Raw genomic sequence first — 15,899 nt, 5'->3', positions numbered from 1 at the left:
AATGCTAAAGGGTTAGGCACAAGACAAAGAAATATTTAAGGGATTGACGCTGTAAGGGTGCAAGGCAAAGTTGGGATTTTAACTCAGAATTTAAAGGGCTAAAATAAATGCTACAAAGCATTTGTTCTGATACTGTCACGGTTCTGCCAACTCACCACCTCCAAACAACAACAATAATAATCCTTTTTACTAAAGGCACAAGGAGAGGGGTTTAGTTGATTACATCAACCCCAGTGTGTAACTGGTATTTAATTTATCGACCCCGAAAGGATAAAAGGCAGAGTCAACCTCGGCTGAATTTGAACTCAGAATGTAGCGACAGATAAAATACTGCTAAGCATTTCGCCCAGTGTGCTAATGATTCTGCCAGCTCGCCGCCTAACGATAATAATTATAACTGGAAATTTAAGTTCTTTTGAATAAAAACCTCGTTAGGTTTTCACTGATTCAATGATAAGCTTAGAAATACTAAATTTCTAAGTCTCTTGTAGAGACATGTACGGTGGTGGGGCGATAGAATGGTTGTATACTGTCAATCTAACACAAACGTGACAGTAGGGAATTACACCACTGCTGTTTAGCCCAAGGAAGCATCGACGCCTCCTGATGGCTTTGACACATTTTTCCTGTGTCCTTATATACAATGATAAGCTTAGATTTCGGTAAATGCATCAATGAAAGGGTTTTTGCCAAACACAGACAGGCATGAGAAAGAAGCTGGACTTTAGACCTCAGAACTGACCAATCCACATAAGAGATATATGACAAACATTTTATTCGACAAATATATATACATATATCTTAAATAGCAATGGACAAAGTACACACATTTAATAGCAATGGTCAATATATACACGCATATGATGGCAATGAGCAATATATATACACTGACAGCAATGGACACATACACACACTTGACAGCTCTGGACAAAATATACATATATTTGATAGCAATGGACAGTATATAAACACATATTTGACATCTATGGACATCTATGTATATTTGAACAGATATATAACATATACACTGTGGACCTTATTATAGTCATCATTTTTGCATTCGATGTACTTGAAAGGAAAGCTGTAGATGTGTGTGAGTGTATTTACACAGATGTAGATATTAACATTGGTTCTCATGAATAAAACTGTAGATATATACATACATTTGCATACATACATATATACATACATATATAAGTTCAGCAAAATTTAGATTCAGATGAATATGGTACTTAAGTTAAATTTGGTATGGTATTATCCATATAAATCAAATGTGGTGATTATAATCAAAATACGCAACAAGGATATCCAAAGTAGCATAGTACAATCGTTTCATGCTACTTCATTTAATTAAACAATGTTAGTAATACTTACATTGTTTAATTAAATGAAGTAGCATGAAACGATTGTACTACACTACCTTGGATATCCTTGTTGCTTATTTTGATCATATATATTTTGATCATATATATATTTTGATCATATATATTTTGATCATATATATATATGTACATATATATAAATACATACATATATATATATACATATGAAGTTTACATTTATATGCACACACATTCAATGATGTAATAAGGATGCCCCTCCACCCACAAATAGCTACATAGTCCTCGTATTCCACTAAGATTTTCCCAAACCTCAGATCATGAGACAGACTACCAATGAAATAGGATCTTTTAATTCTGTGGAAAGGGAGGGTCACTGCTTGCAATATCAAAGAGCGTTTTCTCAAAGAAAGAAAGAAAGAGAAAGAGAGAAGGAGAGGCAGTGGTCCAGTGAGAACTGAGTGATAAACAGACAGTTATATGGTAACATGTCAGTTCCAGACGAAGATATAGGCGCAGGAGTGGCTGTGTGGTAAGTAGCTTGCTTTGCCAACCATATGGTTCCAGGTTCAGTCCCACTGCGTGGCACCTTGGGAAAGTGTCTTCTACTATAGCCTCAGGCCGACCAGAGCCTTGTGAGTGGATTTGGTAGACGGAAACTGAAAGAAGCCCGTCGTATATATGTATATATATATGTGTGTGTGTGTGTGTTTGTGTGTCTGTGTTTGTCCCCCTAGCATTGCTTGACAACCAATGCTGGTGTGTTTATGTCCCCGTCACTTAGCGGTTCGGCAAAAGAGACCGATAGAATAAGTACTGGGCTTACAAAGAATAAGTCCCGGGGTTGAGTTGCTCGATTAAAGGCGGTGCTCCAGCATGGCCGCAGTCAAATGACTGAAACAAGTAAAAGAGTAAAAGAGTATATATGTAACTTGTAATTATAGGGATCAAATCTTGGTCTGGAAGGCTCACATTTTCATGCTTCTTGGAGTAATAAACAGAAACACTGGAAAGTAATTGAGAACTCCTGTATTATGCGGTTTGTTGTTGTTATTACAGGGGTTGTTTGTCGACACCAGCATTGACCACATTGTCTCTGTGGAGCCCAATGTGAGGCTCATCTATAACGAAATTTTTTCTGGGTCCTTTAAAATTCTATTATGGATCTCCAATTTACTATTCTGCTGTGTGGACCCCTGCAAAATCTTATAGGGACCCTCAGTAGCCATATGGATCCCTGTCGAGAACCCCTGGTATAGAAGTTCCCTCATTGGCTTGTATAGTGTGTACTGTGGTGTTGTTAGGACATGTGTGAGGAGAGGGTGTAGTAGAAAAAGTTGGATAGCCTTTAGCATTTAAACTGGCCATATCCATCCAAAATAGCCAACCTGTTTTATGTTAAAAGGGGCCAGATCTGACCTCTCAAACCTATCCTACAATACCGGCGTCAAGGGGTTAAGTATAGATGTTTGGTGATGTAGCATGTGTTCATGTGTGATGTTGCACGGAAGTGTAGTGTAGGAGAGGGAGAGTGGACATGTCTTACAGTGTGGACGTGTTTTGTGGCAGTACAGAGTACCAGGGTGGGTACTGTGTGAAGATGTGGCAGTGTAAAATGCAGTGTAGCAGTGATGATATGTTGTATAAAGTGCTGCGGTGTGGTAGTCTTAACATATTACTCGGTCATGTGGCAGCGTGAACGGTAGCGTGGCAGTGAGAACATGCCGTGAGGTAGTGTGACGAGAGAAAGAATGTATATTTGAAGAGTGCGTGGTATGGTGAAGAAGAAGACAACAAAATGACCAGTTCACTTTCATATACGTTTAGCTACCATCCCACATATATACACTACTTGCACAGTGAAAGTAAACCTATGTGCAGAACTATATATATGTATATATATATATGTATGTGTATAATTTTGTTATAAGGCTTCATAAAAATTAAAGTAGATCAACTTGTAGGACCCCACAAATGCTAGAAATTGTGTCTGATGATAGTGGATTATATATTCTGATGTACTCTATTATAACTGCATTGAATAAATAATATTTTACTGAAACAGCCTTTATAAATTTTAAATAGCATTTGTGTTTATTTTATATATATAAACCTTTTAATTCCTTAGAGCTAGAACTATATATATGTATATATATATATGTATGTGTATAATTTTGTTATAAGGAATCATAAAAATCAAAGTACATCAACTTGTAGGACCCCACCAAATGGCTAGAAATTGTGTCTGATGATAGTGGATTATATATTCTGATGTACTCTATTACGACTGCATTGAATAAATAATATTCTACTGAAACAGCTTTTATAAATTTTAAATAACATTTGTGTTTACCTTATATATATAAATATATATAAGCCTTTTAATTCCTTAGAGTTATGTAAACTGCTCACACAAACAATAGAGCACAATTTATAAAGGCAAGGATTCCTCTTACCTGAACAGCTACAGAATATGCAGGCTGGCTAAAACGTGGTGGACAATCATTAATGTCTTGTATTTCAATAGAGAGTGTTGTTGTACCGGTCAACTGAGGATAGCCACTGTCCACAGCAAGGACTTCGAGGTTGTAGCTGGAAATCTGAAATAAAGAGAATGTGAGAGTGAGAGAGGAGACTACGATAAAGTTATCGTTGTAGGACTGGGAGAAAGGGATGAGCATTATAGGGATGGCTTTGGGCACCAAAATCCTTAGTCTGGCCCAGCTCGGGACCTAGTAATAATAAGTATGCGTGTATGTGTGTTTGTTCCCCCGCAACATCGTTTGAAAACCGATGTTGGTGTGTTTACATTCCCGTAACATAGCGGTTCGGCAAAAAGAGCCCGCTAGAATAAGTACTAGGCTTACAAAGAATAAGTCCCGGGGTCAATTTGCTCGACTAAAGGTGGTGCTCCAGCATGACCACAGTCAAATGACTGAAACAAGTAAAAGAGTAAAGAGTATATATATATATATGTGTGTGTGTGTGTGTGTGTGTGTGTGTGTGTGTGTGTATGTATGTGTGTATGTGTTTGTGTGTCTGTGTTTGTCCCCACAACATCGCTTGACAACCGATGCTGGTGTGTTTATGTCCCTGTAACTTAGCGGTTTGGCAAAAAGAGGCCAATAGAATAAGTACTAGGCTTACATAGAATAAATCCTGGGGTCGATTTGCTCGATTAAAGGTGGTGCTCCAGCATGGCCACAGTCAAATGACTGAAACAAGTAAAAGAGAGTAAACGAGAGTAAAAGAGAGATCGCTAAAGACTTACTTTCTCTCTGTCCAATGCAGATTTGATGCTCAGGTATCCAAAGGTCTGCTCTATGTCAAACTGGTCAGCTATGTCACCACTGTTGATAATGTAGGTAATCATAGCGTTTGGTTCACTATCTGCATCAGCTGCCACGATTCTCAGGCTTGTGTTACCAACAGGTTCGGACTCAAGAAGTCGGATGGAATAGACGTCTTGCGAGAAGTGTGGAGGGCAGTCGTTGATGTCAGTGACATTGATTGCTGCCACTGCCGTATTGCTTAACGATGGCGTTCCTCCGTCTCGGGCCTCGATTGTCAAGAAATATTCTCGAGTTAGTTCATGGTCAAGAGGTTTGTTGACATATAAGACACCTAAAAAAACAAAGCAAAATAAAATAAAATAAATTCATTAAATTATGTTATTTCCAGCAAAATCAACTAAATTAAACATTAGATTAAAATTCTGGAACTAATAAAAGTGAGGAAGAAAGAGTACAAAAAAAAAAGACAATTAGTTTTCTCATACAAAGTTTTCAAAGGTTGACTTGAGCCTTGTTTCTTTCACTCATACCCCATATCTATTTTTTGTTCCTTCTCGAGCCATGCCTGGCTCATAAGGGCCGGTTTCCTGGTTTCCTTGGCATATAGGTTCCCCACCTGGACAGGATACCGGTCTGTCGCAGGTGAGCTGCAAGATGCAGGAGGAAAGAGTGAGAGAAAGTTGAGGCAAAAGAGTCAGCAGAAGTTCGCCATTACCTTCTGTCGGAGCCGCGTGGAACTTAGGTGTTTCGCTCATAAATACACACATCGCCTGGTCTGGGATTCGAACCCGCGATTCCTCAACTGCGGGTCCGTTGCTCTAACCACTAGGCCATGTGCCTCCACACCCCATATCTGTGTGTGTGTGTAGTTGTGTGTGCATATGTGTACATGTGTTTGTGAGTGAGAATACTTGTTGTTGAATCCCAGTCCGGCTCATATCAAACAGACCTATGATGAAAGGTCTTGTTTTGAACACATTAGAAAATGTAGTCCTAGATACACTAATGTCTAAATAAGGCAGTCAAAGCTATAACATGCTTGATAATAGGTCTGCTGAATTAAGGGCCAATTTGGAGCTAAACTGTAACAACAATAAAACCCCATAATTTGTTTTTGAATTATAAAAAGCATCCAGTCCACACTGTAAAGTGGTTGGCTTTTGGAAGGGCATCCAACTGTAAAAACCTTGCCAAAACTGAACTTGACTGTGCTTGTGCTATGTAAAAAAAGCACCCAGTCCACTCTGCTGGGTGGCTGATGTTAGGAAAAGCAAACCAGCTGCAAGAACTCTGCCAAAACAGACACAGAAGTCTTGTGCAGGTCCCTGTCAAACCGTCCAACCCATGCTAGCATGGAAGACAGATGTCAAACAATGATGATGATGATGATAGATATTCTTGGTTTTGTGTAGAATTTAAAGTAAGTGCTGTGTAAATTTATTTTACAAGAGTTATGACATTAACCTGTCTAATTACAAATAAAATACACAATTAAAAAGCACCAACCGATCGTGGCCGTTGCCAGCCTCGTCTGGTACCTGTGCCAGTGGCAGGTAAAAAGCACCCACTACACTCACGGAGTGGTTGGCATTAGGAAGGACATCCAGCTGTAGAAACACTGCCAGATCAGACTGGAGCCTGATGCAGCCTCCTGGCTTCCTAGACCCCGGTCAAACCGTCCAACACATGCTAGCATGGAAAACGGATGTTAAACGATGATGATGATGATGATGACAGACTTAATGTATGTATGTTATTAAACACTTGTAGGTTTTAAATGAATGTTTTAAATCAGTGGTTCTTAGTCATCTTTTAAATTATGGGCATCTTTTGATTCGTATTTGACTCTATTGGACTCCCATAACCATTCAATGCTTAAAAGTTCCTAGGATAACAAGGCTGTGAGCTGACAGGCAAAATGCTTAGCGATATTTCATCTGTCTTTATGGTCTGAGTTCAAATTTCACTGTGGTGGTAGTGGTGATGGTGGTGGTAGTCGTAGTAGTGGTGGTAGTCGTTGTAGTGGTGCTAGTCGTAGTGGTGGTGGTGGTAGTAGTAGTAATAGTAGTAGAGGTGGTGGTGGTTGTAGTGGTGGTGGTGGTAGTGGTGGTGGTGGTGATAGTAGTAGTGGTAGTAGTAGTAGTAATAGAGGTGATGGTAGTGGTAGTAGTAGTGATGGTGGTGGTGGTAGTAGTAGTAATAGTAGAGGTTGTGGTAGTAGTAGTAGTGGTGGTAGCAGTAGTGGTGGTGGTAGCAGTAGTGGTAGAGGTGGTGGTGGTGATGGTAGTTGTAGTGATGGTGGTGATGGTAGTAGAAGTGATGGTGTAGGTAGTAATAGTAGTAGTAGTAGTAATAGAAAGCCAAGTGGAGCATACACGTACCTGTGGTTTTGTCAATCTTGAACCGATGTTGTTCGTTGCCTGCGATGATGTAGTAAGATATTTCTGCATTCACACCGACATCTTTGCTTGCAGCAAGCACCTGCAATACTCTGCCAATGCCAATGTCTTCACGGACCTCGCCTTTGTACATGGTGTGCTCGAATTCTGGGGGGTTGTCATTCACGTCGAGTAAATGGATGTTGAGGGTAGCAGTAGAAGACATACGAGGGAATCCCTGCAATGAAAGGGAGAGCTGGGTTGTACAGTCTGACCACATTTGGGGTGGGGCTGAATTGCGGGTACTAAGTAAAAGAACGACTGAGAAACTATTTGTAAACAAATGTCACGGGCATATGGTGTAGTGGTTAAGAGCGCAGGCTACTAACTCCAAGATTCCGAGTTCGATTCCAGGCAGTGACCTGATTAATGTTTATTTATTTATTTGTACGCCCTTTTCAAGCCTAGCCAGGCTCATGTGCCCAGTTTCCTGGTTTCTGTAGCATATGTGTTTCCCTCAGATGGACGGGATGCCAGTCCATCGCAGCATTACTCAAGAAACAGGAAGAAAGAGTGAGAGAAAGTTGGGGCGAAAGAGTACAGCAGGGATTGCCACCACCCCCTGCCGGAGCCTCGTGGAGCTTTAGGTGTGTTCGTTCAATAAACACAGACAACACCTGGTCTGGGAATCGAAACTGTGATCCTCCGACCACGAGTCTGCTGCCCTAACCACTGGGCCATTGTGCCTCCGCACCTGATTCATAATAATAATAATAATAATAATAATAACAACAACATCAAAAAATACCTTAGGAATGAGAACCCAGGTCTGAAATTTCCCCAAGACACCTGATGAAGGCTGGAGGGTATATCAGCCGAAACGTTCTGTTAACAACAAACAAGATGAGGACAAATGTCCGTCAAATGTAAATAATGTAAATAATGGAAATATCACCCTGTTGTGGTACATTGTTGTTGTTGTTGTTTGTTCCTTCTTGAACCATGCCTGGCTCATAAGCGCCAGTTTCCTGGTTTCCTTGGCGTATAGGTTCTCCACCTGGATGGGACACTGGTCTGTCACAGGTGAGCTGCTAGATGCAGCAGGAAAGAGTGAGAGAAACTTGTGGTGAAAGTTTGCCATTACCTTCTGCCGGAGCTGCGTGGAGCTTAGGTGTTTTGCTCATAAACACACACATTGCCTGGTCTGAGATTCGAACTCATGATCCCTTGACCATGAGTCTGCTGCTCTAATCACTAGGCCATGTGCCTTCAGCTTGTGGTACATTACTTAAGGATAAGTCAGAGTTTTAAAAGCTGCATTACTTTCTGACGTTTTGCCAGCCTCCCCTGGCCGCTGTGCCGGTGTCATGTAAAAAGCACCCACTACACTCATGGAGTGGTTGGCATCAGGAAGGGCATCCAGCTGTAGAAACACTGCCAGATCAGACTGTAGCCTGGTGCAGCCTCCTGGCTTCCCAGACCCCGGTCGAACCGTCCAATCCATGCTAGCATAGAAAACGGACGTTAAACGATGATGATGATGATGATGATGAAGGTGAGGATGATGTTGACAATGATAATGATGATGATGACAGGCAAATACACCTACCTTGTCATAAGCTATAACAGCAACGCTGTAGAAGTCTTTCACCTCTCGATCCAGAGTCTTAGCAAGGCTGATAATCCCAGATTTCTCATCGATGTTGAGAAAATCGTCTTCAGGATTCTTCAGACGGAACTTGATTTCTTTACTTACACCTACAGCAGAGAACGGCAAGTAATGTATACACACACACACAATATAAATTAAATAAAAGACAGGTGATGGTCTGAGAGAAAAGAAACAAGCAACGATTTATTGGAAGTGTAATATTAGCATGCATAAACGATGTAGGACAGATGAGTTGAGAGAGAAATAAAGTATAAGAGGAACAATGATTTGAAGAGTGCATTGGTATAGACATGCGGTGCAGAGGAAGGATAAGAGACGGGTAAGGAGGAGTTAGGATACTGAAGAGGAAGAAAACTGTGAAAGAGTAAAACCGAAGAAGACATGGGCAGAAGAGGGAAAAGATAATCTGAGGATGCTGAACCACACAGAAGAGATAAAGATTAACAAAAATGGCAAGAAGTATGAGATGATTGGGTGATGCAGCTGTTGGGAGTTGGTTGATTGGAAATAAGAACCTGGATTAGCGATAGTGCTTTTCGGCACTGGAGGCAAACACACATACACACTTGCATGCATGTTTATACAGAAATTTGGAGAGAGAGAGAGAGTACAATATATTGATTGAACCCAACTGACATGAAAACTTTACCTCTGTGCAAAAACATAATCCAAAATATGCAAATATGCTCATACACATAAACAGGGAGGAGGAGGAGATAGATAGACAGACAGACAGACAGATAGATAGATAGATAGATAGATAGATAGATTTCTTTATTGGCCATGCAGTGCTGAACACAAAAGAGACAAAATACAAAGTAAAGCTTTCCTTTTTGGGAAGAAGAGAAGGAAAAAGAAAGGGTCGAATTCCGATCAAAAATGATAGTAAAAAAAAAAAAGTGGGGACAATCAATAGGGATCGTGTATTACAGAAATGTCAATGTAAAAAGGGAAAACAGATTAGGTTTGTCCGTGGATAGAAAAGCCTACGGAAAAGACCATGGGAACCTTGGGCAAAAGTGTCATGCAAAAAGAAAACACATTTCAGTAAGTGGGTCCCTTTTTCCTTTTGTTTTTTTTTTTTCATTTATATGTTTCTTTATTAGTCACACAGGGCTGGACACAGACGGGACAAATTACAAAGTAGAGCTTTTCTTTTTGGAGAGAGAAAAAAAAAGGTGGGGTAGGTTTTTGATCAAAAGGGATCATAGAAAGGAAAAAAAAAGAAAAGAAAAAAAGAAAAAAAGGTGGGGTAGGTTTTTGACCAAAAGGGATCATAGAAAGGAAAAAAAAAATTAAAAAAAGAAAAGAAAAACGATCAATAGATAGATAGATAGATATATAGAGAGAGTTTTGAAAACATCTGGAAGTGAATTAGTAAGAATCAGCAGAGCAGAGTATTGCCATACTTACCAGCATCTCGGTCAGTTGCTGTTAGACGCGTTATCAAAGTATTGATTTGGGCGTCTTCAGGGATAGAGACATTCCTGAGAGGTATGGAAAATTGTGGGGCATTATCGTTGATGTCTTGGACACTGATTAAAACATCAGTGGTACAAGAACGGCCACCACCATCTACTGCATGGACTGTAAGATGGTATTCATCTTGTTGTTCTCGGTCAAGTGGACTCCTGATGGTCAGTACACCTGTAAAAGAAAGAGAGAGTGTGTGAGTTGACCTCGGTGGAATTGAACTCAGAACGTAAAGGCAGATGATATACCTATTTCTTTACTACCCCCAAGGGGCTAAACACAGAAAGGACAAACAAGGACAGACAAACAGATTAAGTCGATTATATCGACCCCAGTGCATGACTGGTACTTATTTAATCGTCCCCGAAAGGATGAAAGGCAAAGTCGACCTCGGCAGAATTTGGACTCGGAACGTAGCGGCAGATGAAATTCCGTTAAGTATTTCGCCCAGCGTGCTAACGCTTCTGCCAGCTCACCGCCTTCATAAAGATATAAATAATAACATGTAGATATTATCCCAAAAGGTTCTCCACCCTAATATTTACATGCTGTCATTTATAGTTTTGTGTTCTTTGAGATATTACTCTTTTACTTGTTTTAGTCATTTGACTGTGGCCATGCAGGAGCACCGCCTTTAGTCAAACAAATCGACCCCTGGGCTTATTCTTTGTCTGTGAATATGAGTGGAATGTTCACCTACCTGTATGGACACCCATGCTAAACATATCTGAGTTCATGCCACTCAGATGGTATTGGATTCTGGAGTTTCTGGTGTTTTTCTCATCTTTGTCGTGGGCCCGGAACAATTTGAGGAATGTGGATGGGGCGTCGTCTTCTTTGATAAAGATTGCTACAAACATCTGTGTGAAAGATACAAACATAGATCAGAATTAGAAAACCCAAGATGATGGTGATGGTGATGATGATGATTGTGGAAGTGATGGCGGTGGTCCTGATGGTGGTGGAGGTAATTGTGATCAGTTTGATAATAGTGATGGTGGAGGTAATGATGATGATGATGGTGTCGGCGTTGGTGGTAGTAATAGTTATAGTATGGTGTTAAATATAATGCTGTTTGTGTTGATGTTGAGTGATGATGATGATGATGATGATGATGATGATGACAATGGTAGTTGTGGCAAAGAAAGTGATGGTAGTGATGATGTTAGTGGTGTTGATGCTGACAATAAAACACCTTTGATGACAATGATGATGGTGGTGGTGGTGATATGAAGTGGTGGAGGTTGTGAAATGTGGTGGTGACAGGTAGTGTTATAAGGTGGTGGTGTTGTAGCAGTGGTATTGATCTGTTACCGTAGTTGATAATAAACATGATGATGATGATGATGATGATGATGATGATGATTATGATTATGATGATGATGATGATGATGATGATTATGATGATGATTATGATATTGATGACGATAACAGTGATGAGACAAGAACAAGAGAAAATTATACAGAAAAACAGTGAGAAAGTAAGAGAAAGTGATAAAAAGAAAATCAGAGAAAGAAAGGGGGAGGTTGAGAGAGGAAGGAGAGAGTGAAAGAAGGGGGGGGAAGAGAGAGTGAGAAACAAAGAGAGTAAGAGCCTATAGTATTACCTTTGAACATATGGGGTCGTTATCATTCGCATCGAGAATGTCAACTCTGACCTTGACATGGGAGACAAACTTGCCATCGGTGACCGTAACAACCAGGACATAACGAGATTTCGTTTCTCGGTCCAGCATCTTATTGACAATGATGTCACCAGTGCTACTGATACGGAACTGTCCGAGCGGGTCATCAGCGGTGATGTGGAAGGTCAGACGGCTGTTGTCTTCTATGTCACTGTCGGTAGCGTTGACAGCAAAAATCACAGTACCAGGGGCTGCGTCCTCGTTAACTGAGGCCAGGTATTTCTTCTGTTTGAAGCGGGGTGGTTCATCGTTGACGTCGGTAACTTCCACCTTGATGTAGCTGTGGGAGGACAACGGTTTCTCGCCCTTGTCCTCGGCAACTATCGTTAGGTTGTACCGGTCTTGTGTCTCCCGATCCAATCTGGACACGAGCATCAGCTGACCAGTGTCCGCGTCGATGGTGAAGTATTGTGAGACCCACACGGGGTTTTCATCAGCGAATCTGTAGATGATCTCACCATTTAGGCCATCATCCTTGTCTACAGCATGTACTTGGATGAGGACTGAACCTGGTTTTGTATCCTCGGCCACTCGAATGCTATATGGCTTTGAGTCAAACTGCGGTGCATTGTCGTTGATATCAACAACATGTATCTGTACTTCAGTTTGGTCAACTAAGAGTGGAGTTGTTGTTGTCATGGCCTGCACAGTAATTATATAATCCTTGGATCTTTCACGGTCCAGTGATCGAATGAGACGCACTCGGCCTTCGCTGGTGATGGCAAAGGTGGGTGGATTGTTGGTTTTCTCCGTGTAACCAGAGTTCATCTTGTAGTCGATCACTTCGGGTCCCTCTGCTTCAACTACGCACACAGCATCGGAAAGGTTCTCCACCTCGTTGATGTGGTAAACCTGCGGTGAATGTGACTTGGACTGGAAGCGTGGAGGGATGTCCTTATCACCCATGATAACAACTTCTACTGGAACGTTATTCTCAAGGCTCAATGCCCCTTGGTCTGTGGCAGACACAAAAAACTGGTAGACTTGGTTTGCTGGAAAAAACAGACAGAAAAACGAAATAAGTCAAAATCAAAGAGGAATAATAAAGTTCACTTAAGGTAATTAATACTAATTAGTAATTAATACTAATTAAATTTGCTGAGCTCTCATAGGTTCTCAATGAGTATTACAGTGTAACATTAGTTTCCATTGCTAAACTCACTCATTTATATTATATATAAATATATATGTGTGTGTGTGTGTGTATATATCATCATCATCATCATCATTCAATTAGCGTCCGTTTTCCATGCTAGCATGGGTTGGACGGTTCAACTGGGGTCTGGGGAGCCCGAAGGCTGCACCAGGCCAGTCAGATCTGGCAGTGTTTCTACAGCTGGATGCCCTTCCTAACGCCAACCACTCCGAGAGTGTAGTGGGTGATTTTATGTGCCACCGACACAGGTGCCAGACGAGGCTGGCGAACGGCCACGCTCGGATGGTGTTTTTTTTATGTGCCACCGACACAGGTGCCAGATGAGGCTGGCGAACGGCCACGATCGGATGGTGTTTGTTACGTGCCCGCAGCACGGAGGCCAGTCGATGCGGTACTGGCTACGGCCACGTTCGGATGGTTTTCTTGTGTGCCACCGGCACTGGTACCACAAAGATACAAATTCCATTGATGTTCATCTATTTTGATTTGTTTTGATTGATTTTCACTTGCCTCAACAGGTCTTCACAAGTGTCACAAGAAGGAAAGTATGCACAGGTGGACTGACTACGTCCCAGGTAGGGGCCACGGGTTATGGCCTGACTAGTCTTGCCGGGTCTTCGGATGGTGTTTTTATGTGCCACCGACACAGGTGCCAGATGAGGCTGGCGAAACGGCCACGATCGGATGGTGTTTGTTATGTGCCCACAGCACGGAGGCCAGTCGATGCGGTACTGGCTACGGCCACGTTCGGATGGTTTTCTTGTGTGCCACCGTACTGGTATCACAAAGATACAAATTCCATTGATGTTCATCTATTTTGATTTGTTTTGATTTTCACTTGCCTCAAAAGGTCTTCGCACACACTTATATATACATTCAGACATATGTAATACTGCCCCCTGACTGGTCCTCATGCCAGTGGAATATAAAAAGCACCATCTGAACGTGGTCAATGCCAGTGCCCCTTGACTGGCTCCCATGCTGGTGGCATGTAAAGAGCGCCCAGTACACTGTCGGAGTGGTTGGCATTAGGAAGGACATCCAGTTGTAGAACCCTTGCCAGATCAGATTGCAGCCTGGTGCAGCCTACTAGTTTGCCAGCCCTCAGTCAAACCGTCCAACCCATGCTAGCATGAAAAGCGGACATTAAACAATGATGATGATGATCATATACATATATATACATACATATATATGTATGTATGTGTATATACACATACATGAACACACAAATGTACACAATCACATACACATGTAAGCGTGTATGTGAGTATTTACTATAAACAAACAAAAAAGCTGACAACTTACCTTTTTCTCGTATGCTGCCCTTGACAGTTAAAACCCCAGTTCTGTTGTCAATAGCAAACAACTGCATCACCTCATTGTCATCTTCTAGGTATAAAGAGTAGACAACCTCGCCATTTTTACCTTCATCTGGATCAAGAGCTTTTACCTGGATACAGAAATTGGAGAAAAAAACAGAACAGAAATTAGAGAATGGAAAGGTGTTCGGCAGGTGGAGATTCTTGTTGTCCAGTCATAAAGTAATGCTGTAGTGTAGTTCTGTTGTACAGTTAACATGATGTGGACATGTCATGGGCAAACTACAGTTGCAGGCCTTTCTGAATGGCTCACCTAACAAAAAAATTACCTAGAATTTTTTTTTTTAGAAGTGCAGCCCACCTGGTGATGAGCCATGTCTTGTGTGGTCAACTTCTCATAAAAGTTTACCTTTGCTTGGTGCAAAGGTGTGGTTTAATGACATGAGAAAAGCAAAAATAAAGTCAGAAGAATACGAAATAAGAAAATTGAATGAAACAAGAGAAGGAGGTGGAGAAAAAGAGAGAAACGTCTCACCTGGACGATGCTGGTTCCGATGGAAGAATTGGCATAAACTGAAGCTTTGTAGTCACGAATGTAGAACTGAGGTAGATTATCATTTTGGTCGCTAATATGTACATAGACGGTGGTAAAGCCCATTCTACCACCACTGTCTTCAGCAGCTACAGGAATCATGTATTTAGATTCTTTCTCACGGTCAAATTGGATCAAAGAAAATAATTCTCCTGTTTGATAGAGGAAAGGAAAGGGAAATGAGAATTGGTGAACATCATACACCATACCACACTCATCTCACTCTCTCCACACACACACACATCTGTATACAGTTAAGTATATGTCCAGTCATAGAGTGACCAATGGTCACTATGACTGGACATATACTTAACTGTATATGAATACATTATTGCTCTAGTCTTTGGAGTGTGCTTCTTTTTCGAATATACGATACAGTGACGATATATATATATATATATATATATATATACATATATAATAATAATAATAATAACAATATGAGGGAATATTATTCCAAACTTACAGGGAAAAATTCAATTTAGAAATACTAAATCATTGTTATATTTTTTTATCGTATATTTAATCTTTTTATTATATGTAATTTTCTAGATGGTGTAATTTAATTTTTCATTTTGAATTGATAAAAGGTGTTTTTTCTAATTTATATATCTATATGTAAATAAATATATATGTTATAAATTAGAACAAACAGTAAAAGACTGTCATTATAGCACTTGTAGTCTCGAATGTTGGAGCAAAGAGCTATGATACATTGTTGTTGGCTACTAATGGGCAATGGACGCTATGAAAAACCATTGAATAAATTGAATAAAATTTAAATTTTGGGAAAAAAATGCAGACCATACTCAAGGATTTATGGTATATTTATGTATGTATGTGTGTGTGTTTGTGTGTGTGTATGTGTATGTATATATATATATAAACACACATATATATATGTATATATATCCTGTAGCATATAATACTATATTAGCCATACATGATTATACAGCTCTGCACTACTCTGTACAGTAATATACATCAT

At 40.5% G+C, this 15,899-nt stretch overlaps 1 protein-coding gene and 1 long non-coding RNA gene across 21 annotated transcripts in view; one reads left to right on the top strand and one right to left on the bottom strand.

Moving 5' to 3' along the window:
• LOC118765832 overlaps nucleotides 1-4,314 on the top strand; it is a 14,806-nt gene extending 10,492 nt beyond the window's left edge. Inside the window, exons 2-3 of the long non-coding RNA XR_005001723.1 lie at nucleotides 482-487; nucleotides 4,301-4,314. This is a non-coding gene — a long non-coding RNA (uncharacterized LOC118765832). The remainder of the gene's footprint in view (nucleotides 1-481; nucleotides 488-4,300) is intronic.
• LOC115218656 (protocadherin Fat 1) overlaps nucleotides 1-15,899 on the bottom strand; it is a 185,814-nt gene that overhangs the window by 86,929 nt on the left and 82,986 nt on the right. For all 20 annotated transcript variants that reach the window (XR_005001715.1, XR_005001716.1, XR_005001721.1 and 17 more), the window contains 9 exons: nucleotides 14,855-15,063; nucleotides 14,306-14,450; nucleotides 11,764-12,833; nucleotides 10,857-11,016; nucleotides 10,097-10,330; nucleotides 8,621-8,769; nucleotides 7,015-7,249; nucleotides 4,612-4,964; nucleotides 3,797-3,940 (listed from right to left, as the gene is read on the bottom strand). Coding sequence is in view for 13 of the 20 variants with exons in the window: in XM_036508413.1 (XP_036364306.1) it covers nucleotides 3,797-3,940; nucleotides 4,612-4,964; nucleotides 7,015-7,249; nucleotides 8,621-8,769; nucleotides 10,097-10,330; nucleotides 10,857-11,016; nucleotides 11,764-12,833; nucleotides 14,306-14,450; nucleotides 14,855-15,063 (2,699 nt within the window). In the remaining 7 variants the exon portion in view is untranslated. The remainder of the gene's footprint in view (nucleotides 1-3,796; nucleotides 3,941-4,611; nucleotides 4,965-7,014; nucleotides 7,250-8,620; nucleotides 8,770-10,096; nucleotides 10,331-10,856; nucleotides 11,017-11,763; nucleotides 12,834-14,305; nucleotides 14,451-14,854; nucleotides 15,064-15,899) is intronic.

The sequence above is a fragment of the Octopus sinensis genome, linkage group LG13 (genome assembly GCF_006345805.1).
Source record: "Octopus sinensis linkage group LG13, ASM634580v1, whole genome shotgun sequence".
In the NCBI taxonomy this organism is placed as follows: Eukaryota; Metazoa; Mollusca; class Cephalopoda; order Octopoda; family Octopodidae; genus Octopus; species Octopus sinensis.
Note: the sequence above shows the minus strand (reverse complement) of the source record. Positions and strands in the feature narration are given on the sequence as shown.